General features: G+C 44.8%; 1 protein-coding gene across 2 annotated transcripts in view; it reads right to left on the minus strand.

The window, feature by feature from the left end:
- Positions 1-27901, minus strand: part of TRPC4 (transient receptor potential cation channel subfamily C member 4) — a 1369656-nt gene that overhangs the window by 10005 nt on the left and 1331750 nt on the right. For both annotated transcript variants that reach the window (XM_085621757.1, XM_085621758.1), the window contains exons 10-11: positions 12173-12214; positions 8149-8238 (exon numbers count right to left, since the gene is read on the minus strand). In XM_085621757.1, the coding sequence (XP_085477883.1) occupies positions 8149-8238; positions 12173-12214 (132 nt within the window). The remainder of the gene's footprint in view (positions 1-8148; positions 8239-12172; positions 12215-27901) is intronic.

The raw sequence follows: 27901 nt of genomic DNA on the forward strand, positions 1-27901 counted from the left end.
CCTTGATGTTGTCTTTGAAGGAAAGCGAAGTGCTAATCAGAAAGTCCAATGATTTGGAAGAAGATGAAAGACAGAAAAAACATCTGAAGCCATGTTGTTGAGTAGTTCCTAGATGAAAGGCTAAGTGATATTTCTGTTTACGGGGACAAACTCGTTCTCTAGTGGGGAGAGTTTCAAATAAACTGTACTAATCCGGTATGAATGATGATAAAGTGTGATCAGGTGTTTTTTTATGCTTTTGCAGACAACACTTTAAGATATACTTTGGTGTCATCAAATAATAATGAACAGCATTTTCTTCTTGAATAAGCAGTACTCTTGGTGATCCTCTATGTTGGATGGACAACATAGGAGGTATGATATTTACATGCCATCTATCTTGGAATAGTATTGTGCACACTGTATTATTGTTTTCATATTTGAAGATGGCCACTGCATTGCTTCTAAAAGCTCTAGTCATCGTTAAACAACTACCAACTCCTAAGATGGCCACCCAAAACGGTGTATAATTTTTCAACTAATTTTTTGTTGCACGTATATACTCAGCACAATTTGGTGGCACTTTGTCCTTGTCTTCTCTTTTATTCTTTTAATTCATCTTGCATATCCCATTATTCTTTTGACTTTTAATGCATATGTTTATAAAACATAAAAAGAGTTTGACAATAAATGTCATAGCTTGATATAGCCAGATCTATTGACTGTTCAAATGCTTGTTTGGGGTACTAGCCTTCCTTAAACTGCTATGCAGTGCCTTTAAATATATTGGACAAACCTGACTGGACCCGCCCCCTGTTCCTACAACAACAAAAACAATGATAACATTTAAAACTATTTTATCGGACTATGCATACAAACAATGTCTGCACACTGCATCATGGAAATACTTCATGTTCATACAGCTTTTATTTTCGTCTGCCTAAAGTAGAAGTGACAGAGTGCACACAAACAAATGCACTGTCTTCACTATGTAGTACATTAAAGAACACTGCACAGTGACTCCCCTCCCAAACCTATCCTTGTTGTAGTTGTTTTAGTTTAGATTGCTGTAAAGTGCAACAAATCAACTTAGAGTGGCTTCAGAGCACTTTACACTCTATATTAGGGCCAACGTTTTATGAAAGTGTTTTTTTGTAGATTTTAGCACTTTCTCTGGTGCAGTTAAATTGGTGCAACTGGAAATGCTTCATTCATCTATGTCATATTGGTAGTTGTATGTCAGAATATTGCATGCAGACGTTTTATCTGACATCCACACGTTTACAAAAATATTGTACCATTCGGTGTAGATTTTCTAATTTTAACTCCAATACTATCTGTACATAACTGAATGATTTCCTACCTTATAAACTTAAGATCATTGAGTTCACAACCATTGCTCATGTCCACTGGTTCACTTATCCTAGGTGTGCAGGGCCGGTGATTCTGATACATAAAGTCCAAGGCTAAAAAGTTAGAAATCCGCTCCTGTAGGATAACTCTTGCTCTGCACATATGCACAGGATAAATAACCCCATTCATACATGTGGACTTGTACATGGGCATTGAACTCTGAAGATATTGGAACCCAGTGGCTTGAGACTTAAACAAATGGGTCCGAATGATACCAGAAATGGCAATAGTGTTATGGTGAGAAAGTACATATTACTGTAGTCTTTCAGCTCAATAAAGTGGGTGATACTACAAGTACCCAAGTGATTGGGTTCATCTTGTGATTCTGAGGACCGTCTATACCATTTTTTATGTTCAAGTAAATAGATTGAAATTGGATGAGAATTGAATCGGTTGGACACGAAAGACCATTGTTTTCGTTGGGCATATTTTAACAGTAGACATTTACATATGGGAGATATCTTGTTCTCCAAAAGAAGGTGGTCAGAATTCATGTTAACCACCGAAACGCATTACGCTGATGTTAAGCTAAATCTGAAGAACACAAGGAGACAATAATTGTCGATTTTATGAAAAATTATGTATCTTCTTTTTTGATTCACACAGATTAGCAAATCAGAAAGACAGATGTAATATTCTCATATGTTCTCCCTATCTTTAATACTTTGTTATTGTATATGATTTTTTGTAAATTTTGCACAATGTTGTTTTAATTGATGTTTTGATTTATTGTGTTTTTTATATGCTTTCTGAAATGTACTTTATTAAGATTTGCCAGTTAGGACTGGAAGAATTTTGTAATTTGGTAACACTCGATTTGTTCAGTTTTGGGGATGGTATTGAATTATTTATGAGACCATGGTGATGAATGTTAGAATGAATGGTTGAGGATAAATAGTTGTGATTGTGTTTCCAAATGGAGTTTTCCTTGAATTTTTTAGTCTTTGGTTGAAGGGCCCCTTTCATATTCTCTTTCTACTCTGCAAAACATACATTGCTTAGGTTCCTTATGATCAAACAGTACTTAGTATTAGTACAGTAGCAACAGTATGAATCATACTCCACTCATGAATTTATAAATCCATTGGCTATCCTACCCAACCATCCATGGGTGAAGAAGTGCATGCTTTAATAATGGATGGTGATGATACACCAAATATCATATGGCCAAAAAGGGCCTCTCATCTAGAGAGCAATAGGCAGGGAGAGATTATATTCTCACTTGATGTGTGGGTTATAAATTACCTAGGGTTGCATCATGCTTCTACCTACCCCACATCTGACTTGAAATGAGAAGCCACTGGACATGAAAAAATATAGCACACCCCTATAAGAATATATGATTTGCTGCTACTGTCAAGAGATTACTTGATTTCTCAATAACAACTTAGATTAAGGAGGACAACCATGACACCAGACCAGTATGGTTTTAAAAACGTTTATAGCCATATAATCAGATCTATTGTGAAGGAGTCCACCTAAAATATATTATTGATAGATCAGCTACATTTCTAAATATGTGGTATTCCACAGAACTGAAAATGCTTAGAATCAGGATTAAGGAAAAAAAAGAAAATGTTTCTGGGAAAAAGATTCCACCGGGAGAATTATAAAAATAGAATGAAAGTTTTTCAGCCAAGGATTGTTACTGGCTAAAAATATCTGGGATTGAAAATTCTACCAAAATGTTTTTTTTAAATATTGAATACCTTGGACTGCCTTGTTGATCACTCTGTAAAATGTAATTATTATGTTGCGTGGTAGGTGTCCTACAGAGGTTTATCACTGAAAAAGTGAGAGCCATCAAGTAGAAGCTCAAATACGGGAAAGGTAAGAAAACTCACCTGCACTCCATTTGCAGTCTATCAAACCAACTATGATGAAGTGAGCTTCAACATTAAAAGCAACAACATATCCCACTGAGCTGAATATCTGTGCCTGTCAAGACTGGCAGAAGATTGAAATAATGAACTTCTATCAGAGATTGCAGATTTTGTTAATATCTCTTTATACACAGGTTTTCCCGCAGACTCATCAAATTTGGTTTTGGTCACTCCTTTAATGAAAACAGGAGCATTGGACCCTCCTAAGCACAGTCTGGTGCCCATCCCAATAGAGGTGCAGGGACAAAATTAGATTTTCAATCATTTACTCCAAAAAATATTAATCTTTGTGTTACCTTGTCGAATACATTTGAGTATCCTGACTACTCTCCTGTGCTGTCCGAGATTGATAATTTAATTGTGGAAATGGACTTAAACGTTGTTTGCCAATGCAAAAACTGGATTTCTTCTGTACAACACCTACTTTAATTTTGTGCCTGTAAATTGTGATGCACCTCCCGCCCCCAGTGGCTCAGGCCTAATACCTCTGTTATTTAACATTAATATACATTCCTCATATCAAACGATAATGATCCTGGTGGTGTGTTCCTGCAACTTTGCAAAAGTATTCTACATCAGTCCTTTGTATATATTCTAGAACTGCCTTGACCTCAGTGATTTGACGACAGAACTACATCTGGTTTTGGATAGCAAACTAAAATAGCTCAAACCTTTTTATAAAAATATGTTTACAGGGAACTCTAATATGTCTCTCTCTGATGAGGCCAAGACTCTAGTGGTGATATCAGAGTGCAGAAAGAAGGCTGGATTATGTGAATGCAGTCTGCGCAAGCTTCATTAAACTCCAACTCAGGTTCCTACAGATTCTGGCAGCAAAGTTGTTTGTATATGTGAAAATAAGAGACAGGTGGAGCTAGCCAGTCAAGCCTTTCATTAGCTGTCCTGGTGGCAGGGGATCTGGTTTATGACACTATGTTTAATGTACCAAACATCACAAGCTCAGTTCATTCCTGTTAAGGAAAATGACACAAAACTTTCCCACATCTTGTCTGGGGAGATCATAAGCAGATGGTCAGTTTGTCCTAAATGCCTCCTTGGCTCTTACATGTATGATTCCTGTGAGAAATAGGGGTCTCTAGTTGGCAATGGTTTGCACCTTGTCCAAGTAGGGACCCTTTCTTCTAGTCAGGATAAGGGAGGTACACTCCTAAAATAACCCCTGCTCACCCCCTTGGTAGCTTGGCGCAAGCAGTCAGGCTTATCTTAGCATTTTCACATAACCAACAGTAACCCAGTGTAAGCACTACAAAAGGACACCACACCAGTTTAGAAAAATATCCAATATTTTTATATACTTAAGACAAGACCAAAAACAATAAAAATCCACAATACAGTACTTAGAAATCTTCAGTACTCAAAATAGACTTGAAATAAAGTTCCTTGAAGTTGATAGCTCCATCTGGGTCTATCACGGCGTCGTGAACAACAAATCCAAACAGTTTTGGCTGACCACGGCATCGTGGGCCAGCTACGGTGTTGGGAAGACCCCCAAAACAGTACCTTTGGAAATGCAGGGTGTCGGCGACCTCTCGTTGAGCTCCGAAAGCACGGCGTCTGCGGGCGTCGGTTCCAGAGGTCGGTGCAGGAGTCGTCGGCCCTTGAACTCACACGCATTGCAGATTGAACTCCTTGCGGTTGAAGTCAGGAGCGCTGGGTGCTGCAGTGCAAAGTGAAGCAGTGCAGCGTGTGGTGGCCTCAGGTCGCGGTGCGGGCAGCGGCTTGGTGATGGTCATCTAGCGGCGTCAGTGAGACCAGCGCTGCGGTGAGAAGTGACGCGGTGCTCATCGCGGTGCTGGCAGGTCATGATGCAAGCAACGGCATTGTCGTTGCTGAAGCGCTGTTGTCGGCTGACGGACTGGAGTCAATGGCGCAGGCATCGGTAGGCCAAGGCTGCGGTGCGGGATGAGGCGATGCGTCATGTAACTTACGAGCGGTGCCCTGGAACCACGGTGCAAGCAGCGGCGTTCAAGTCAGCATGAAGCGGTGGCGTCGGGGATACCAAGGCGATGATGTGAAGAGAGGCAGTGCAGAGTGCAGTGCCCACAGGTCACGGTGCAAGCTGCGGCTTGGTGGCAGCATCAGCAGACGTCATTGGTGAGACCAGGGTTTCGGGGCGGTGTTGCGGCGGTGCCCTCTGCATTGCCTTCAGGACACAGAGTTGGCAGCGGCATCGTAGAAGGCGTTGGGTTGCTTTTTATTCTGTTGCAGAACAAAACACACAGTCGGCAGTGCTGAGGGCAGAAGAACTTGAAGTATTTGCTGTTCCTGAGACTTCTTGAACAGGGGGCAAGCTCTACCTCAAGCCCTTGGAGAAACTCCCAAAAAGAGATTGCAGAAATCCAAGTCCAATCCTTTCACTGCCCAAGACAGAAGCAGCCACTGCAGGCCAACACAGCAAAGCACACACCAAAAGTGGTAGTTTCTCCTCACAGCTTTTCCAGCTCTTCTTCTTGGCAGTCTTCTTGGTCCACAAGAGTTCTAAAGTTCTGGTGTCTGGGCCCCAATATTAATACCCCAAAATCCTTTGCCCTCTCAGGCAGAGAGTGTCTGTGCTTAGTCCAAACCAGTTCTGTACTCTCTGGCCCAGCTTCCTGTCAGGGGGTGGAGACATCATTGTCCAAGGCAGACAGGGCTTATTCCAGTGCAAGCAAAATCTCCTCCCAAGACTCTAAATGCAGACTGGGCCAATTCAGGTGCTAGTGAAAACTCCTCCCACTACTCTGAAGGCAGCCCAGGTCTAATCAGCCCAGCCCTGACTCATTCAGGAAAGGCAGGACACACATCAATCCCCCCGGTGGCCATCTGAGAGAATGCACCTCCCCAACCCCTGTCACTCCAAAGCCAGACAGTCAATACACATCCTAGCAGAGGCACACAGGATGGCTAAGCAAGAAAATACCTACTTTCTAAAAGTGGTATTTTCAAACAACCTTACTAAAAGATGCATCTTTAGATACTGAGTTCAGGCATACTAAACTTTATTTTCCTATCTGGTCCCAATGGGAAGTTATATTTATAAGATGTTCTAAATTAAACCCCATGCTTTCCTATGGGCCAGATAGCCTTTCAATAGTGAAAAAGCGAAATGTACTGTAATTCACTACCAGGACATGTCACACACATCAGTGCATCTCCTACCTTTCACATACACTGCTCCCTGCCCACAGGGGTACCTTGGCCTACCTTAGGGGTGACTCACATGTAAGAAAAGGGAAGCTTAGGGCTTGGAAAGTGGGTGCACTTGCCAAGTCGACATGGCAGCTACAAACTGTGTGCAGACTCTGCAGTGGGAGGTCTGAGTTACCTTTTCAGGGCAACTCATGTGGGTGGCACAACCAGTGCTGCAGGCCCACTAGTAGCATTTAATTTACAGGGCCTGGCACACTCAGTGCACTTCACTTGGGACTGACAAGTAAATCAAATATGCCAATCATGGAACCACCAATCCATAACACAATTTACATAGAGAGCATATGCACTTTATCACTGATCAGCAGTGGTAAAGTGTCCAGAGTCCTAGAACCAACAACAACAGCTCAGGAAAAAATAGGAGAAAGAAGCAAAACGTTTGGGGATAACCCTGCAAAAAGGGCCATTTCCAACAATTACCAGGAGTAGGCATTATGATATCTCAAGATGGTTGCTCACATCTGGCATGCTCATATTGAAACCTGCATTTATGATTGTTGCTGGCTCATAACTCCATAAAATCATGATCAGCAATCTACCAGTAATGATTCGGCCACAATTGGGATAGATGGTGCTATTTCGGTATATGTTACTGGGTAAATGTTCATATAATAAGTAGAGTAAATGGAGTTGTTTCCATGGGCACAAGTTATAGAAGCATGGACAGTCATTTATATAAGCTCAGAGGGTGGAACCTAAAATGAGTAAAGCTAGACATGCATGCATTTTTAACAATGAGGCGGCCATCATTCAAGATGTTGAGAGCATATGACTAAAATGCTTGTTTAATTTAACTTAATGCCATAGCCTTGTAGATGATGCATAGAAGGCTGAGCATGAGGCATGAAGGAAGGGAATGCCAGAGAAGGTGACAGAAAGTTGGGGTGGTATGGTGAAACGTTCACAGACCACATATTAGAAATGCACCTGCATGCTCAATGAAAACTGGTTGTTTCAACTTTCTGCCTTCGTGGTCCTTGATGTGGAGTTTTTCAAGCCGCCTTTGTTTTCCTCGCTGAAGACAAAAGAGGTTTTGCCTGCTGACAAGCCATTCAGGATGGGGCGCTTGCTGCAGGACCCACATGGAATATTAGGGCCCAAAAATTCTGAATGGTGTTGTGGTCAGCAACATCTAAGGGAACTGAGGCCTCACCTCCAGATCACTGTCGAGATCTGGTGATGTGTAGTTATTTATGTAACATATGAAATCATGAGCAGACATTTACTTCTCCTTTCCTACCGGGATGAAGATCATTTCTCATTGAAGTTTGTGTACTTTGTTTTTTTGGTAGTTTGCCCCACTGACGCAGTTCTGTTACTCAGGCATCTTCATCACTGCACAAATGGTATAAGATAAAGGCCATTCATGGTTTTATCAGTGTTGCCACACAACAGGCATTTGGTAAAGCCAATAGTACGCAGTACCAATGTCGTACCTATTGGCTTTAACAGTGCTTGTTTCCCCAGAGCTTGATTGCAAAAAGTTGCTTTATATCCAAATATTCAACAACATATTGAGGATGATACAAATGCAGTTCTCCTTCCCCATAATCTGTACACCCTGTGGTATTATCAGACTACTTTCATCCCTGCCAAAGTAATATTTGTTGTTACTCATGACTTCCGAAAGCATACTAAGGATTACAGTAACCAAATATTATACCTTAAAGTTCTCTTCTGTGAGCCCCTCTTCGGTCTTGGCATCTCTGATCATGGCTGCAACATATCTCTTCACCAGGTTTCTCATTGCCTCCTGCTCATAACAGATGAAAACATATGCAGTCAAAAATTAGCTTTATTTATTTTAATTTTATTTAGTGTTTTATAAAGCGCGAACGTGACCCGTTAGGGTATCAGAGTGCTTTACAGGGATAACATGTTGTATACAAGTATGAAATAGTCAAAGAAAAAAACAACATAAGTAGGAGTAGAAGGAGGTGAAACATTTGGGAATAACAGGGTGTATACAATGTTCAGATCATAATGCAGAGAAATCCAGCAAATACATTTGTGGGAGTACAAGGTCAGTACAAGATGGATAGCAGCCAGTCAGTCCAAACTCTAGCGGCAACAAAAATAAGCAAAGCCACTGAGCGGTGTGTGTAATGTATGATTTATGGTAGAAACTTGCCCATTAGGAAGGTTTTGCAAACAGAACACATTTTTGGACAGAATGCAGAACAATGTCATACATTCACCCCAGTACTAAAATCTGGGCCTAAATCCATTGTTTTTTTACTCACCATGCCATTCCAGTTTGGACCCAGCCATATGCAAATCAGTCATAACCCTGCACCCAATGGGAACAGTCCAGCCCGAACTGCCAGGCCAAGTCCTCCCTGGACTGGAAAAAATCATCATAGGAACGGTTTCGGGCTTTCAGCCCTCATCAGCTAGGATAGCTTGACTCCAGTGGCATGGAGAGCATGGTACCCACCCACGTCTGGGCATACCCGTCTCACTCGGGGTGACAAATGCAAAAAGAAAAATTGATGGACAGAGTGCAGAACAATGTCATACATTCACCCCAGTACAGAGATCTGGGCCTAAATCCATCAGTTTTTTTGCTCACCATGCCATTCTAGTTTGGACCCAGCCATATGCAAACCTGTCTTGACCCTGAACCCAAAGGGAACAGTCCAGCCCGAACTGCCAGGCCAAGTCCTCCCTGGACTGGAAACAAGCATCCTAGAACCAGTATCGGGATTTCAGCCCTCATCAGCCAGGATAGCTTGACTCCAGTGGCATGGAGAGCATGGGAGCCACGTCTGGGCATGTCCGTCCCACTCTGGGTGACAAATGCATTCCGTCCATCATTTGTTTGCGTAGCACTTTTCACCCTAAGTGGGATGGGTATACCCAGACGTGAGTCCCTTGCTCACTGTGCCACTGGAATCAAGCTAGCCTGGCTGATGAAGGGTAATACCCAGAAACCGGTCCCAGGATGCTTGTTTCCGGTCCAGGGAGGACCTGGCTTGGCAGTATGGTCTGGACTGTTCCCATGAGGCACAGGGTTAAGACTGATTTGCATATGGCTGGGTCTAAACTGGGGAAGGTATGGTGAGCAAAAGAACGATGGATTTAACCCAGATCTCTTGACTGGGGGTGAATGTATGATTCATTCAGCATTCAGTCCATCATTTGTTTGCATAGCACATTAGGAAGGTTTTGGCTTCCTTTTTAAATATTGACAGAGAGGGAATTTTTCTGATGACAGATGGCATCAAGTTCCAGATTCTTAGTGCGACCCCAGAGAAAGCACGATTATAAGCTTTTTCTTTTCGGAAGCGGGGTGGCTGGAGCACTGAGTCTCTGGGGGACCTGGAGTTTCTGGCTCCTCCGTGCAAATAAAAATGGGTGAACCCAGGTTTTTAAGGATAATTTATTTGTTGTTGTTGTCTGGCTGTGTGTCTGTATGATGTTGCTGAATGCACATTGTTCAGGCACTTGCTGCCCCAGGATGCTGCTTTTCCTGTCAGTTAAACAGGTGTGCAGCTATCTATCACAATACGACCAGTGCAGTGGCACCGGGGCCCAGACAGCTGCTGTTTACTTAAAAGGCCCACTGCACAGATTACTCTCCTTTCACTTGCCTGGGGCCTGACTGTGATGACTCAATGAGGCGTGAGGCGTCTGGGGAAGAGGGGTTGTGCACCATCCCATACAAAGAAAGAGATACGGTGGGGAAAGTAAAGACAAGTGCAAAAAAAAATAAAGGTAATGGATAGATACATCGGGAGTGGACGAGTGATGATGGGGTAGTGATGCAGGTTGTAATGGAAGGAGGTGGTAAACGATGGGTGTATGTGAGAATTGCGAGATACAAGACAGAATAGAGAGATGCAGCAGCAAACGGAGAGGTGCAAAGGAAAGCGGAGAGCAAATCAAGGCACTGTAGTGCTACAATGAAGAATGAAGACTTACAAGACAGGAGACAGAAGAGGGCACAGAGATACAAGGGAGAATAGCGAGATAAAGGTGGGAGAAAACGAAAGGGAGGAAGGATACAGGTAGTAAGAAAAAGAAAAGGGGATTTGGAAAAACAAGGGGAAATGAAAAAGTACACTGGAGACAAGAAGGGGGAGAAACTGAAGGAGCGGCAATTTAAGGAGAAAATGAAATAGATGAGAGAGAAAAGTCAGAATTGAAAAATAGAAGTGAATATGGTAAGACGGGAAGAGCATAGAGAGATACAAAGGAGAGTGGAAGGATAGTGAAAGGTATAAAGCAGTACGGCAAAGAGGTGAAGCAAGTTAAGATACACAAGACATGATGTAAAGTTTTTGAAAATGTAAAGAAGAGCGCAAGAGCCTAGAGATACAGCGGTGAGGAGTATGGGAGAGCAAAAGGTGTACATTAAGATGTAAATGGATAGCAAAATACAGGAGTGAGTCGGGGAGAATGCAAGATGGAAAGAAGCTGGATAGAAATGGATAGCAAAATACAGGGGTGAGTGGGGGAGGGAAAACTGTAAAGTAGCTAGGTGCATATGGAAAAGATACAGGGGTGAGCAAGTGGTGTGGGACAGATAGATACTGAGATACAGGGGAGGGTGAAACGTGTAAAGCAGTGAGATACAAATGCATAGTGAAATATACAAGAAAGTAGGGGAGAGAGAAAAGTGTAATGAAGCAAGATGCAGAGGGATAGCGAGATATAGGGGAGAGTGTGGGAGAGCAAAAGTAGACAGCAGATATAGATGGATAGCGAGATACAAGGGCAAGTGGGGAAAGCGAAAGGGGTAAAGTAGTTAAATAGAGATGGATGCCAAGACAGAGGTGAGGATGGGGGAGAACAAACGGGGCAAGAAGCTAGACTGAGATGGAGAGTGAGCTACAGGAGAGATTGGGGGAGAGCCAAAGCTGTAAAGCAGCTAGATACAGATGAACAGCAGGATACAGGGGTGAGTGAAAGGTGTAAACAGATGCATACTGATGGATACTGAGATACAGGGAAGAATGGGAGAAAGCAGGAAAGAGGAGAAAAGGAAGGGAAGTATAAACGTACTAGAATGATCCATTAGAAAAGAAAAAGAGATGAAGGGCTCGATAGAGCGCAGAATGGAAACCATCAAAGAAGAGAGAGTAGGGTAAAGAGACAAATAGAAATAGAGTGCAAATATACCAGGAAGTTGAGATACTGAAGGAATAGGGAAGAGTTGGGGCAAGGGAAGATATACAAGGGGGAGAGAAAGGAATACCAGAGACCAGAGATGCAGTATAAAAACGAGACAGGAGAATGTGTTGAATTATAATCAGATGTGACAAAGAGGGAAAGTGGAGGGATACAAGGGAAGCGGGCGACAGTTAAAGGAGAAAGGTATCATGCCACAGAGGAAAAGGAGGAGGGGAAGTGGCTGGAGATATTCGGGGATTGATGTAGTGATGAAGAGTGTGGAACAGGAGCATCACTATTATTAGTGCAACAAGTGCAGAGGTTCATGTGCCCAGAGGCGTGCAGGAGCCATACTATGTCATTTACTGCTGTTCGTTTTTGCAAACAGTTGCTATGGGGAGAGGGAGGAGTCAATATTTTTTTGCTTGCCTTAGGTTCAGTAGCAGCCTTGCTATACCACTGCGTAAAACTGAACAACAGAATGCATTTCAAAGTACAAATCCAACATGAACTAAAAGGCTGGAACTCAGGATTGCTTCACCCAATCAAAGACATCAAGACAGAGTGCCCACCTGGTACTGATGGTGTCTTCTTAGATTATCAGCTGCACGTCTCTGAAATGGGAAAACAAGCCGTATGAGACAAAGGCAAAGGAACTGCAATTGTTTTCAAATGAAATACTTGTATCTTCCAACTTTGTAAATTAAAATGCTACAGATCTCCTTCAATGTTGGTTCTTGTTCCAGGATTGAGTTTATTTTAGAAAAACTCGTACATGTTGACGCTACATGCTGAACTCAATATTCAAAGATGACCTGATTAATAAATCATTTGTTTTCAAATAACAGCAAAATGCATAATCTGGGCCTGATTCACGAAGGAAAGTTTACCCTCTTGTGTACGTTTACTACTTTTAGGTATCCACTTACAGTAGCAGCTGATAGGGAATGAGGATGGAGGGGCGAGGGAGGGGGTGTGGCGGGGGACAAAATAATAAAAAAAAATACCACTTACCTGTTCGGCCGACCGCGTCTCTCCTCAGCTTCACAAGTCCCGGAACCAGGAAGCACCCAGGCTCCCCATAACCAATCACCAAGCTGCAATTCAGCATTGTGATGATTGGCTCTCCTAAGCCAATCACAATGCTGCAATGTAGCGTTGTGATTGGTCTGAGCACTGTGTATCGTGCTCAGATGGGGACTGTGGGCCTTGAGCATGGTCCCCACCAGGGTTTTTAATGCAGCCTGGTGAGGAACATGCAAAGTGTGCATGACAGTTTGGCCAGGCCAAGACGGCTGGCCAAGCAGCCATGGGCACTTGGAGTGTGTAAACCACTCCTTCCCCTGTGCTTGCAGCCCAGTCACGCCCTAACCCAGCCCCGAACCTGCAAAAAATAAAATGATAATAACTAAGGGGCAGATTTACAATAGCTGGCGCATTCCTGCATATCAGCAGGGATGCGCCAGTTATTGTGCGCCACAGCTCCGCCACCATGGATGCGCCGCATTTACAATGCGGTGCACCATGGGGCAAAAACGGCACAGATGCGTGACGCATCTGTGCCGTAAAAGTGGCGCATTGCTGGAGTTGCGTCGCAAGCGCAACGCAGCTCCAGCAATGCTCTGGGGGGCCCTATCTTGCTAATGCTGAGTCAATCCTTACGCCTGCTTCAGGCAGGCGCAGGGTTTTGACACAGCATGGGCCTACAAGTTACTGAGTGAAATCTTGTAGATTTCACTCAGTCACTTTTAGGAGACGTTCCTGCACCGGAACGCCCCCCCCCTGCGTAGGAACGCCTACATGTGGCGCAGGGCTTTACAACGTCACGTTGTAAGTACCCCGCACCATGGCGCAGGATTTGCGTCGCCGCTGCGTCACAAAAGTGACGCAACGGCGGCATAAATGAGGCGCAAGGGGCTTGTAAATCTGCCCCTAAGTTATTATCACTTTATATTTCCTGCTCAAAGAGTGGGGCGACACTGGTCCGCCATAGCAGAGGAGACAACCCTGATCCACAAACTACCAGCAGAGTTTTAAGACGCCACATCCCTATTCTTATGAATTCAGAGTTTCCTGCCCCAATTGCAGTGCCTCCAGGTGCAGAAAGCTCTGCACATATAAGTTTAGGGAGTGCAGAGTCGTAAAACTTTGCATGTAGTTTGTGAATACCTAAAAGTAGTAAAGCTACACAAAAGTGTAAGTTTACCTTTGTGAATCAGGCCCTGTGTCTGCAACACAAAATGAGTGCTTCAACAAAAAAGACTAGTTCATTTCTGAAACAAACTACCATGAAAGAGCTCCTTCCATATCAGTATGCTAGATGTGTAGCAGATAGTAGGATGATAGGGCAAGAGGAATGGCAGCAATTTAAAACTGTTATTCACTGTTCATGATTTCTTTACCTCTTGCCACTTGTTCTTCAATTACATAGATGTTAACTCCATATTGCTTATCACAAACGCCTTATCACCACCCTCATCATTCAGTATTCAAGATAATTCCTCTAGAGATTGAAGGTGTGCGGTCAATACCCTGATTCTGGGAGACTGTATTCTATATGTGTGAGTGAGATTCTAACTTCATAGGCAATCATTTTTGGGAAATTGTGGACTTTTTTTCATAACATTCCTGGAACCATACAACGTTTTGTTTCTCTCCCTATATGACTGCTAGGTGGTTACATACTATGCTCATTTGAAAAGATTGCCTCTTTCCACTATCCTCTAGATTTCCTTAAAATCGTTTTTCAAGAAGTAAACAGCCTATTACAATGAAATCATTTCAACGTTTATCAGTTTAACTTTGGATTGTAAAGAAAAACTGCAGTGCTATTGATCCAAGAGAGGCCTTCTGGGGGAGGTGTGGTCAAGAGGATGGCTGAGTAAGATGCGCCTTGCACTCCTCCACCGGCTGCGGAGGAGAAATGCAAGCAGAGATGCTTTGGGAAACTTGTGTATAGTCGCTAAAACTTGCCAAACTCACCAGGACGCATCCAAGTAGAGACTGGAACAATGCAGTGCCTGGCGGTGGCGGGGAATACTGATTCAGAAATGAGCGTAGGCACTGTGGCACCACAATGGGACCAAGATGGCAACCGCAGCCTGGTGAGGAGGAGCTGAGCTCCATCCAGGGTCTATGAGGGGCCACATGCTACCAGTGGGGACAGAGTACAGTTTACGGTACAAAAGGGGGTGGCTTGGCAGTTCGGGCTGGACTGTTCCCATGAGGCACAGGGTCAGACTGATTTGCATATGGCCATGTCTGAACTGGGGTGGCAGAGTGGGCTAAAGAACGGTGATGGATTAAACCCAGATCAGTTGACTGGGGGTGAGTGCTTGCAATGTTCAACACTCCGTCCATCATTTCCTTTGGTTTTGCTTTGTTCGCCATAAGTTGGCAGGGTATGCTCAGACGTGAGTCCCTTGCTGTCTTTGCCACTGGATTCAAGCAAGCCTGGCTGAAGACAGCTGAAATGCCAGAAACCGGTCCTAGGAAGCTTGTTTCCGGTCCAGGGAAGACATGGCTTGGCAGTTCGGGCTGGACTGTTCCCATGAGGCACAGGGTCAGACTGATTTGCATATGGCCATGTCTGAACTGGGGTGGCAGAGTGGGCTAAAGAACGGTGATGGATTAAACCCAGATCAGTTGACTGGGGGTGAGTGCTTGCAATTTTCAACACTCCGTCCATCATTTCCTTTGGTTTTGCTTTGTTCGCCATAAGTTGGCAGGGTATGCTCAGACGTGAGTCCCTTGCTCACTTTGCCACTGGATTGAAGCAAGCCTGGCTGAAGACGGCTGAAATGCCAGAAACCGCTCTTAGGAAGCTTGTTTCCGGTCCAGGGAAGACGTGGCTTGGCAGTTCGGGCTGGACTGTTCCCATGAGGCACAGGGTCAGACTGATTTGCATATGGCCATGTCTGAACTGGGGTGGCAGAGTGGGCTAAAGAACGGTGATGGAGTAAACCCAGATCAGTTGACTGGGGGTGAGTGTTTGCAATGTTCAACACTCCGTCCATCATTTCCTTTGGTTTTGCTTTGTTCGCCTTAAGTTGGCAGGGTATGCTCAGACGTGAGTCCCTTGCTCACTTTGCCACTGGATTCAAGCAAGCCTGGCTGAAGACGGCTGAAATGCCAGAAACCGGTCCTAGGAAGCTTGTTTCCGGTCCAGGGAAGACATGGCTTGGCAGTTCGGGCTGGACTGTTCCCATGAGGCACAGGGTCAGACTGATTTGCATATGGCCATATCTGAACTGGGGTGGCAGAGTGGGCTAAAGAACGGTGATGGATTAAACCCAGATCAGTTGACTGGGGGTGAGTGCTTTCAATGTTCAACACTCCGTCCATCATTTCATTTGGTTTTGCAGAGTACAGTTTACGGCATTGCATTCTAAATGGAAATCTTGAGCTGTTTCTCCTGCCCTGATTGATGCAGTGTGACGCCCAGCCTACCTGGCTCATTGTGGCTTAGAGATGCTCTCCTGGCCCTGCCCAAGTGCAGCTGACAACATAGTGGCCAAGGAATGAACACCCTGGCTGCGGCATGACTGGAGTTTGGTGGCATTCAGGACAAATGCATCCCTGCTGTATGAGTAATGTCACAATCATCCTCTTATCCAGCTCTTTAAAGGGCCTGTGGCATTGAGTCACCTCCATGTACACAGCACAGTTGCAGGCTGAGGGGTGCCTGTTAGAGCCTCCAGGTGGATATGGCATGTAGAAATAGAACACACCTCACAGGCACCGCCACAAGGGATGGGTACTGTGGCTCACTAGTGAACACGAGGGGACTCATGACAGTGTTGTCCTTGGGTGGAGTGTACTCCTTTGTGGCCTACCTAACAATGCAACAGAGAGGGGCCGGCATTGGGCGGCTGGATAGATGACCTTGGGGCCCCCTCCTGGGACACTGCACAGAGTACAACACTTCCACTGGTCCTAATGACCTAGGCATAGCAGGTCCCTGCTGTGGGCTGTTTACTTATGAGTGGGGAGGACAGGGTCCCTTGTGCGGTGGATCTGTTGTGGGTCACCTCAAACATGGCAATGTCCAAGGACGAGAAGGACCATAATTAGAGAGATATGCTCACATGGCCTGCCAACTCCTCCAACAAAGTGTGCCCAACGTCGTAGCAGGCCCAAAACTTGAGGACTCTATAGATGACTCCGCACCACTCACAAGGGCATTCATGAAATTCCACTTTGACTTCTTCAAGCAGTAAAGTGGAACCTTTCACAGGAACTGTGGGAGGTGAAGGAAGACCTTGGCTCCCATGGAGATAGGGTGCATACCATGGAGGACAATGAAACAGCGTGTGTTGAGGGCCTTGAGCAACTTTAACAAGAAGTAGTACGACTGCAGAAGTCACAAGCTGACCTCTAGACTTATGCAGAGGATGTAGAGAATCTTTAGTGCAGAAACAACATCAGTATAAGAGCATCCCAAACATGCCCTTGAAGGGGCGGGCATCACAGGGTAAGTGAAGACTCTGTTTCAGCAGCTCCTGGCCTGAGAAGGTGAGGTGAATATTCCTCTGGACGGAGTCCACAGAGCAGGCTGCCTTGGAGAAAACAATGCAAGACCACCCGACATCTTAGCTTGTGTACACCAGCTGCAAGAGCAGCTCATCAAAAGAGCCAGGGACGCACACCCACTCATTTTTCAAGGCCTTAAGTTGGTGCTATTCCGGCACCTGCCCAGGATCATTCGGCTGCATTACAGGGACTTTAAACTGATAACCGATTATCTATGGAGCAAGGAGCTCACCTACAGCTGGGGTCTCCCGTTTTGAATCATCATCCGTTGGGATGGTCTGGTATTGCAAATCAGAACACTATCTGAGACCTGTTAAGTGCTGGGTCTCCCTGAGGACCACTCCTGAGGCAGAGTTCTGATTGGACCCTGGCTGGTTGTGCCTACCTATGTCAGCGGGTGTGGAAAGCAATGAAGGGGTCATGACCAGGCCCCTGTACAATCACGTTGGAGTGGAAGTCGGTCCTGGACAAACTGTCGGAAAAGATGAGCTGGTAAGAAGCCGGCTGAATGGGTGATTGTCTGTAAGATGCATGATGGATTATCAGTTACATACAGGACTCACAACCCCAGTAAGAATGTGTGGGCGGGGGAGTGGATAAAGGAGTACTTGTGTTTCCTCGAGGGGTGATTGCATTGTTCCAGTCCAGGCACTGCCCACCAGCCACAAACTATCGTTATACATTACAGGTGGACTTGTTGAGGGTTCTTCAGATAATGTTTTAGTTTTAGTTATGTTCAGGGGTATACACTCACACAATTGTGCCCAGTCTCACCACCTGGTGACTCTCCATGCACCACGTATGGTCACAACTGATCAACACAAGCTGCACATACAGGAACTCTGGGGCTGACATGGTCCTATCCAACCCAATACCATTAATGGCAAATTAATTTGCTTTGATGTTTGACGTTTAACTCACCCAACAGAGAGGGCTGTGACACTGTCCCTCTTGGAGCATGGTGCGGGATAGATATTTGCTCACCCCAAGAGGAGCACCTATTGCTGAAAGGTTGGCACAGATTAAAATCACAATTGTTCCCCCAGCAACACTCGTCATCCGGGTCTGAAAGAGTGAGGGAGTTGCTATATTATTGTCCCTGACCATTTGAGGGGGAAGTGATAGGTAAGGTAGCTGAAATTAGGGAGAGAAGTTTGGCATACTGCATCAAGCTGGGTGATCAACACCTCATGACAGCAACCATTTATACTCCCAACAAGGACCTCGAATGCTTTTTAACTAGAGCCATGTCTGAGGTCCTGCACACTCCAGACCCAGCCGCGCTGGTTGGGAGCAACCCAAATCTGGCAATGACAATGACCTTGACAGATCTGGTCAATGCTTTGGTGAACCAGGGGCCTTCTAACACAGAGGCCTGGTTGCGGGAGAGCCACCTGGAGGATTTATGGTGATTTAAGCACCCCAACCAGAGGGACTACTACTTCTTTTATGCTGCCCACCAAACTTACAAGTGCATAAATCATTTGCCAGGCACACCAGCTGGTCCAGAAAGTACACATGGATTTTTCATGTCATTGTCGAACCATGCCTGGATATCTGATTTCCTTAAGGTGCAGGGAAAATTAATAGAGTGGTGATTGAGGGAAAGTATCAATTAACACATGGACAGTATTAAATCAGTCAATGCAGCTCTCTCTATTTGATGGACAACAACAGGGGTGATATCAGGAGACACACACTGGGCAGCACTAAAAGCAGTGATTGGGAGGGAGCTAATGGCAATGTCAGCCATCGAAATCAGATCAGGTGGAAAAAAAGGAAAGGAGCTGGAGGGGGAAGTTCAGAAATTGGTGACCATACACAAACTCACTGGAGACCCAAGAACTTGGCATACATTGGACAACCCTCATGCACACCTTAAAAGATTTGATTTCAGCATGGTGAAATATGCCAAACAACGTCTGCACACATTTTAAATGGTGGGCAATAAATGTGTCAAAATGCTAGCACACAGGTTGCACTCTAAAATAAATAATAATTCTAAACAAGGGAGGGGCAGAGATCAATGGTGACATGCAGATAATGTCAGCATTTCAGGATTGTTACCAAACCCTCTACTCATTTCAGGACCTGAGCAATGGTGCCACCCGGCCATAAATAGAGGGGGCAGGGGTGACTAGACTCACCTTGCACCAAGCTGAAATCCTTGAGAAACCTATTAGGATAGAGGAGGGGATCTCCTCAATAGCCAGGTTGAAGCCCTTTAAATCCCCAGACCCTGATAGCTTTACGAGACTTTTCTATAACACATTTTGCTAGATGCTGGCCTCGATCTTCACCAGACATTTAAACTCCTTTGCCGTTAGTGGCCCACTTCATTATGTTCCTCCCTAAACCAGGGATGAATAAGCAGCTCTGCAGTTCAGATAGACCAATCTTACGAATGAACATTGATGCACAACGTTTCACCAGCATATTAGCTACTAGAGTGAAACACTACTGGGCAGATTTACATGCCCCTTGCGCCTCTATTACGCCGCCGTTTCGTCATTTTTGTGACGCAGCGGTGGTGCAAAGCCAGCGCCATGGTGCGTGGTACTTACAACGTGACGCATCTGGGAGATGTGTCACGTTGGAAAGCCCTGCGCCACATGTAGGCGTTCCGGCGCAGGGGGGGGGGCGTTCCGGCGCAGGAACGGCTCCTAAAAGTGGCTGAGTGAAATCTACAAGATTTCACTCAGCCACTTTTAAGGCCATGCTGCGTCAAAACCCTGCGCCTGCTTGAAGCAGGCGTAAGGATTGACTCAGCATTTTAAAGATAGGGCACCCCCGACCCTTGCTGGAACTGCGTCGTGCTTGCGACGCAACTACAGCAATGCTCTGCCTTTACGGCAGCAGATACGTCATGCATCTGTCCATTTTTGCCCCATGGTGCACCGCATTTGTAAATGCGGTGCATCCATGGTGGCGGAGCCGTGACGCACAATAACTGGCGCATCCCTGCTGATATGCAGGGAAGCGCCAGTTATTGTAAATCTGCCCCTACATGTCTTATCTGGTGGACCCAGACAAGGCGGGCTTCATTACAAACAGAAACTGTAGGGACAACACCAAGCGCATACTCCATTTCATTGATAAGATCAAAAGGTCTTAGAGGGAAGCACTGCTGTTTCCTATTGATGCCAAAAGGGCATTTGACAGGGTCCATTTGCTGTACCTAATTAGCTCCCTGAACTCTTTGGATTCGGGAGCTGGTTCTGCCGATGAATCCTGTGTGGCTACAATTCCCCATGGCCTTGGTTGGAATAAATGTGTTGTTGTCTGGCTCCTTTCTCAAACAGAGGGGGACATGAGAGGAGTGCCCCTTATCGCCAGTCCGGTTTGCTGTGTATATGGAGCCATTAGCCCAACGCATTCGGTCTGACCCAAGCATCACTGAGGTACGATGCAGAGACGCTCATGCTATGGGCCTGTGGCAAAATCTCCGCAATGAGAATCGTTATTGTGGAGATTTCGCCTGAGTGCGGAGACTCTCCCACGACTGCGGGGCCTCCGCCATGAGTGCAGAGGCCCTTTGTTAGTCAGGCCCTGTATGTCGAAGTGGACAATGTGATTGTGGCCTTAAAAGACCCTTGTTCTTCCAGGGTGTGAGAAATTGTGTTGGCTGATAGGCGTGTGAGCCCTTCTTAATCAATAACCACAATCCATGTCTGGGTGAACCACAAAAAGTCACTAAATTAAAATGTGCTTACGTTCTGGTAGCTTGCCGCAAAAGCAGTCAGGCTTAACTCAGAAGGAATGTGTAAAGTATTTATGCAGCACTTAAACAGTAATACAGTGAAAACACAACTAAAGAAAATTCTAAACCAATTTAGAAAAATAGACTACATTTTAATGAATTATTTGACACCAAAACAACAGCAAAATTCAATCAGTAGAGCTGGGGTTTTTAATTTTGAAATGTTTTAGTGCAAACTAGCACCTACTAGATCAAAGCGTCAGCTGCAGACATCTAGTTGTGCGAAACCAAGGCACAGTCAACAGTTATGGGCGACAGAGCTCGGTTCGGATACAAGAAGTGAATTGGGCCCGGTCTTTGCTTACCTTCAGACCTGGAAGAAATGTCAATTAAATATTTCTGAGAAGGTGAAGTTCAGTGGGACAAGGCAGTCGGCCGTGTCTGTGGAAAAGGCATCTTCATTAAGCCACTGGTGAAAGTCACAGTGAACATGTGTTCGTTTGAACTTAGTCTCTTTTTTGGACCCTGCAGATCTCCAACTGGATGAAACTGCAGGCTGTATGCCACGAGGGCTCCAGGAGGAGGCTGGATACCCAGAGGTGAGTCGCTGAACAGAATTTTCATCTGCAGAGAAGAATGTATCAGGAGCTTCCACAAAGTCAGGCTGATTGGTGATGCACCTTGGTCAGTTCAGTGAGTAGGTAGGTCCAGGTCTCCTCTCGGTTCTCAGAGCACTTCTTGTCAGAAAACTTTCTATAGCCCAAGTTTTGGTTTTTGGCTGGTTGGGTATCTCTAGCACCACTTCCAAGGGTCCGGATCTCGGGGGCACCACTTGGAGAGTTAGGACTCACTTAAGGTTAGTTCAAGGTGCACTTTAAACGTTGTTTCAGCTTTCTGTGTCCCTGTAGCTCTGAGCAGGAAACCAGCAAACTAGTTATTGTAGTCACTCTTCCGGTCCTGAATCCAAGCAGTGTTCTGGGTGCACAGGACAGGCTTCAGGTAGCAGAACAGTCCTCTCGGAGTAACAGGGCAGTCCTCTGAAGTACATGGCAAGCATAAGGCAGCAGAGCAGTCCTCAGAGTCCTCTGCAGGTCCAGAAGTGAACAAAAGAATGGGTTTTAGGGTCCTATTTGATTCCTGGTACCAGGTTTAGGTAGAATAAACTTCTAGAGTGTTCCCCCCACAAATGGTCCTAGAATTTCCTGTGTCCCTGCCCAGGCTCCACTGGGTCTGGGGTTGCAAAAGGCTAGTGTGAAATTCTTGCTGTGTGTGCTGAGGCAGCTCATTTGAGATGTAAGTGGGGTTATACACAGGTCCACCCCACCTATCCTGCCAGGATGGCCCATCCTACAAACATCTAGACCCCTTTTGTGTTACTGTCTGGGGCAATACACAAAGGCCAACTGTCAAGTACACCTAGTCATGTGACCCAGGAAACAGATCAGGCTGCAGGCACCTAATAGTTAGGACAAGAAAAGGCTAACTTCCAAAAAAGGGGAATTTTCAGAATTGTTACTTAAAATCTGACTTTATCATTGGAGAGGGTTTGAAATTCCAATTCCTCAGACACCAAATTTGACATTTCTAACTTTTCTCAAACCACAGTTATCCCATATTAAATGGAATAAGCTAACCCAATGTTATCTTATGGAAGAGGTGGACCTCACAGTAATGAAAAACGAATTTGTGATTTTTTCTCAACCAGGACATGTAAAACTTAAAATTAGATATCTCACTTTTAAATACAATGCACCCTCCCCTATGGGCTGTTTAGGGCATGCCCTAGGGGTGACTTGTATAAATTGAAAAGGTAGTTTAGCCCTGGCAAAACATTTATTTTGCCAAGACAAACTGCCAGTGCCCAAAGTCTGCAATGGCAAGCTTGAGATATGTTTTAAGGGGCTACTTAAGTGGATGGCACAATACATGCTGCAGGTTCACTAGTCACATTCAATTTACCTGCCCTGAGTATATGCTGTACCAATTTACAAGGGTCTTATAAGCAAATTAAATATGCCAATCATTTGTAAGCCAATTTGCCATGGTCTAGGAAGTGGGCACAAGCACTTTATCAATGCTTAGCAATGGTAAAGTGCTCAGAATCTTAGGGCCAACAAAAATAATTCAGCACCATAGGAGAGGGTGGGACGCAAAATGTTTGGGGGAAGACCACCCTAAGGTTAACAGGTCTAACAGGCCAGAGTGAATGCCATTGGCTGAGATTAATTCAAGCATTTCATCTGTCAACTTGTTGTTTTTGCAGTCTCAGATTTTCAGACATACTATTGGCAATCAAACACCCAAAAGGTGATGAGATGAGTGCTTAAAAATAGTCTAACCACTAACAAACACTCGTGGTAGAATTCCAAATCATCCTTTTTCACCCACTTTGCCACTGTAAACAGAGGACCTAATTTATGGTTTGGTGGAAGGAGTAAAGGCAGACAAGGAGGCAGAGGACATCGCCTCAGCTGCCCTGCCTTTAATTTGACTACAAAATCTAAAAGATGTCTGTCGGCAGAGGAGAAGGAGAAAGGTGTGGGGGAAGACCACCCTGAGGCTCATAGGTCTAACGTCTGGGTTCAAAGTTAATTTACAGAAATTGCAGGTTCTCAATCTAATGGTACCTTGGGCACACCAAGCACACTTGGCAGAGATGAGCTACCAGGTGCTCCTTGGGCAAGTGAAATTCGATCCATCTGCCTGGCATCAGTACCGGCTTTTTTGGTTGTGAAGAATTCCAGCCATTAGGATGACAATTCTACTTAATGGCCTGTTTGTTTTCCAGTCCCTCCCACTGTCACCCGCAAATGCTATATGGACATTGCGAACAGAAACCAGGTTTGTGTGGAATGGGAGGAAGCACAGCAAGCACTGCCTCCTGATTTACAGACCTACCAGTGAGGGGGGACTGAGGGTGCCCAACATCACACAATATTATCAAGCTGCAAAACTTAGGAACATGGTGGAGAGGGGCTGAGCAGCATCCAAATAACACTGGTGCCTCATGGACAGACATTAGCTGGTAGTCATATTTGCAAGGTCCCCTGACCACCTTGGAGTCACAGGGTGTGGGGTTTATACTCCTCCCTTATAATAAGACCAGTATGGCAGTTGAGACAACATGGCAGAGCGAAAGGGGCTCACGACATTCCCATACCCGGTGACCCCTATCTTTGCCAATGCAGATTTCACCACAGGACTCCACACTGAAGGCTTTCCTGTGGTGGCCACTAGCGGGCTGAAAAAGAACAGGCAGCATGTTTGTTATAGAAGGAATTATCCCCTTTGACAGACTGCAAAGCGTGCATGATCTACCTGAGTCAGAACGTATACAATACCTACAGGTCATGCACAGGGCGACGCATTCATCCATTCAACCACGGGTAAACAGGCCATTAACACCAATCGAAAGAAACTGCTCTGCATGAAGGATAAAGATAGTTGCTTGATAACTATTTAATCCCAACCAGTCCCTCAAGAAAAATTGGCAGGAGCGTAAGGATTGGGAAATAGAAATTTGGCGGGAGCTTACACATAAGGATTGGGAAGGCATTTTCGATAGAGCAAGGCATACTGCACGCAGGGCATCCAGCAAGGAGAACCCTATTAAGATTGCATCATACTGGACTCCCGCTAGGGTACAGTAATGACACCCAGAGAGCACCAAAGAATGCTGGAGGGGCAGCGGGGTACCTGATGTCTGACGAATCTGCTCTGGAACTGCCCACAACTGACCTGGTACTGGGGCAGAGCTCGTCCTAGTAGACATAGATAAATTCTTTAGTACACATATCTCACAATTCATATACGTATTCTTTTGGGCTTACCTAACCAATTCAAATATCAAGAAAAGAAAAAGTAGGTAGTAGTGGTCCCTATAAGGGAAAGATACCGCACAATCAATATGAACCTATGTTATAAACCTGGCCACAATATGAGTGTGAATAATTCTGTCACCAAAGTTTGGTCGGGGTGCTAAAGTAGCATAAGACACCTACTACCTAAATGTGTTGTTAGCACATTGGAAATGAATGGGTGTGCTTTAATAGCTCTTGTCTTTGGCAATTCAAATATCAATTTAAGTCATTGAAAGACCTGGCAAATTGCTTTAGGTCTGGGAGCAGCGCACCAGGAAATCCTCTCACTTTGGAGCTCGGACAGAGTCCCCGATTATACTGTGTGGCACCAAAGAATATGCCACTTCCTGAGCATGGTTAAACTAACGCTCTCCACAGAGCATAAAACAGCAACCTACCAGGAGATTTGAGCCCCCTTCATTAAGGGGAAGAGGTGTGGTGCTGCGGCCAGGGCGACTGACTCTGGAATCAGGGGATCACGATTCAATCCCCCCCAGCTGATCAGCCCGGCACCATGTGACTCTGGGCAATAGCTCACTTAATCTTCCCGACGGCCCCCAGTGCCTAGGGAGACCCTCACGGGTGGTTGTTTGGGTTTTACAAATGTGGATTATTATAATCTACTGTCATCTGAATTCAACGAATTGACCTGTCCCAAATATATTAAATAGTTACTTTTAATCCCCCCTCCACGGGACGTAACGGGTGAAGCCAGCGGGTTTGAGGTGTGGGGGTCTCTAACTCCAGAGCCTCATAGGGGAGCGACAAGGAGGTGCCATTAACTATTTTCTTAAATAGTGTACAGCGGGAGTGTTTTGTTGGGGGGGGGGGTAGGATCTTGTTTTGTGTACGCTGTTATAACAGATATATGAAAGCTGTCGCCTGCCATATTGAGGGTGACAAAATTGTGTGTTTCACCTGTTTTTTTTTTTAAATCACTTTACAAAATTAGTAAAGCAGAATTAATCCATAAGAGAGGCCATTCTGTTTCAAAAAGCATCATGCCACAGGGCTTTATCTTAGTTATCACTTTTATTAGTCACTGTTAATTTTTTGAAATGTATAAATGCCATATTTGCGGTTAAATAACGTGCTGAAATGTTTGCGTTGTTGGTCAGAGCGGTAGAGCACAACACCTTTGCCCAGTTAAGCTGCTGATAATTGGATAAGGAGGCACTAAAAGTTGAAAAAAACACAAAACAAAGTGCTGAGGGCAAATTATATATTTTGTATGATTGTGTTATGAAATAGTTTTGTAAAGCGCTCAAGAGTCACGATTAGCTCACTTCCAACACTGTACATTGGCCAGACTTTGTAATTGTGAAAAGCCCCTTCTGCATGAACTTCAGCTTTAAGCAAGCTTGAGTCCTTAATTTCTTCCTTTGAAGTTTGAATCTAGCTATAGATTCATTTCAGTGCGTTCCACATCTTGGTGCCCTGGACTTCCGTTCATGAGGCATGTTTCAGGCTTGTAGTGTGAACAGGTGAGCATGAACAGTCTTAAGTGCAGGTTCCGTTTAGGTGCATGCTGGAGTGCCAGGTCCTTTGCATGCCCTTTGGATGATATGTCTTCCAGGAGTGTTTCCGGGGGAATGCCACTGACATAGTTTGGGAAGCATAGTCCTGGACAACCTTCTGAACTCTCAAAGAAATATGGAAATAACAGACCGAAGAAGCAAGTTTTCGATTTTCTTGTGAACTTGACCCTAGTGGTTAGTTCCGTAAGAGAACGTTTTTGTATAGGGTCTCTCTTATGACCAACAAGAGAGTACTAGCTGTATGTTTATAGCCACCTTATTCACTATTTTTTCCTCGTTGTAATGTGATTGATCTTGGGCGGAATGGTTCTAAATAGAAAACACAATACTGAAACTGGTAACCAGAAGTTGGAGGGACTTGGGGGCATATAATCAAGGGCTGGCAATAACATTATCGCCGCTTTAGCGTCCGTTTTTTTGGGAAAAGCAGCAGTAATTTTATCGCTTTATTAACAAGGACACGCTAGCGCGTGTTTCCTTGCCTTATCGCCTAGTTTCCTATCGCTTCACTTCGCATCGCTAATGAGATGCAAGGTAGGTGTGCCCCTTACAACTATATTATAAAATATCGCTAACGGTGCTTCGCTGTATTTACAACGAAGCCCCGTCCGATTTAGCACTGCTCTTTTTCGTGCTAACTGGGCCTTAACGCTGGAATTTAAACTGTTAAATTCCAGACTAAGGTATACCTGACACGGGGGGTGCATTGTGTGGCTAAGACCATAAGCCCTATCATCAAGGATATCGCCGTTTTCCAAGGAACATCGCTGGAAAACCAGCGTTGTTCCATGGAAAACGGCGATATCCCTGCTATCGCTGGAATATTTATCGCCATAGCGCTGAGCGTTGTTAATACAGCGCTAACATGGCGATAAGTTCCAGCGATAGCCGGCGATAGGAATATGCACGCTAAGAGCGGTCAGTGATAATTATCGCTGCTCCTTGATAATATGCCCCTAAGTAAGACTATGAGCGAGGCAAAAGTTTAATGAAAGACTCGATCACCTGAAAAAAAGTGCAGAAATTGTTTTTATGAACAGAAATACACGAGGAATTCACGGAGATTTACGGGTGCTACATGCAGATAGAGACATGCAGCAAATCAATAACTATCTAAGACATTCAGGGATAGTGATGCATAACAACAAAGGGGTATTTAATACACAAATACGGGTTCTAGGATGTCATCAGCTTGTGTTTTATAATCTATTTTTCATACATTAGTATGTTTTAATCCCAACATTTATTGGATATAGAGATGGGCAGATTTACAAGCCCCTTGCGCCACTTTTGCGTCATTTTTAAAAAATGACGCAAAAGTGGCGCAAGGGGCTGGTAAATCTGCCCCGATATTTTTCACCCATGATATCCTGCCACTGTGTCATCAAAACGTTGTAAACATGAGGGGCATATTATCAAGGAACGGCGATAACATTATCGCCGCTTTAGTGGCAGGAAACTGCCGCTAAAGCGGCGATAATGAGCTTGATAATATGCCCTTGTGAATTCCCATAGAAGCCCAGGTTCACACCAGAACCTGGGCTTCGATGGGAATTCATAATGGCATATTATCAAGCCCTTTATCGCAGCTTTAGCGGCAGTTTCCTCCCGCTAAAGCGGCGATAATGTTATCGCCGTTCCTTGATAATATGGCCAGAGGTTATTTGAGCT

This window comes from Triturus cristatus, chromosome 8 (assembly GCF_964204655.1).
Source record: "Triturus cristatus chromosome 8, aTriCri1.1, whole genome shotgun sequence".
In the NCBI taxonomy this organism is placed as follows: domain Eukaryota; kingdom Metazoa; phylum Chordata; class Amphibia; order Caudata; family Salamandridae; genus Triturus; species Triturus cristatus.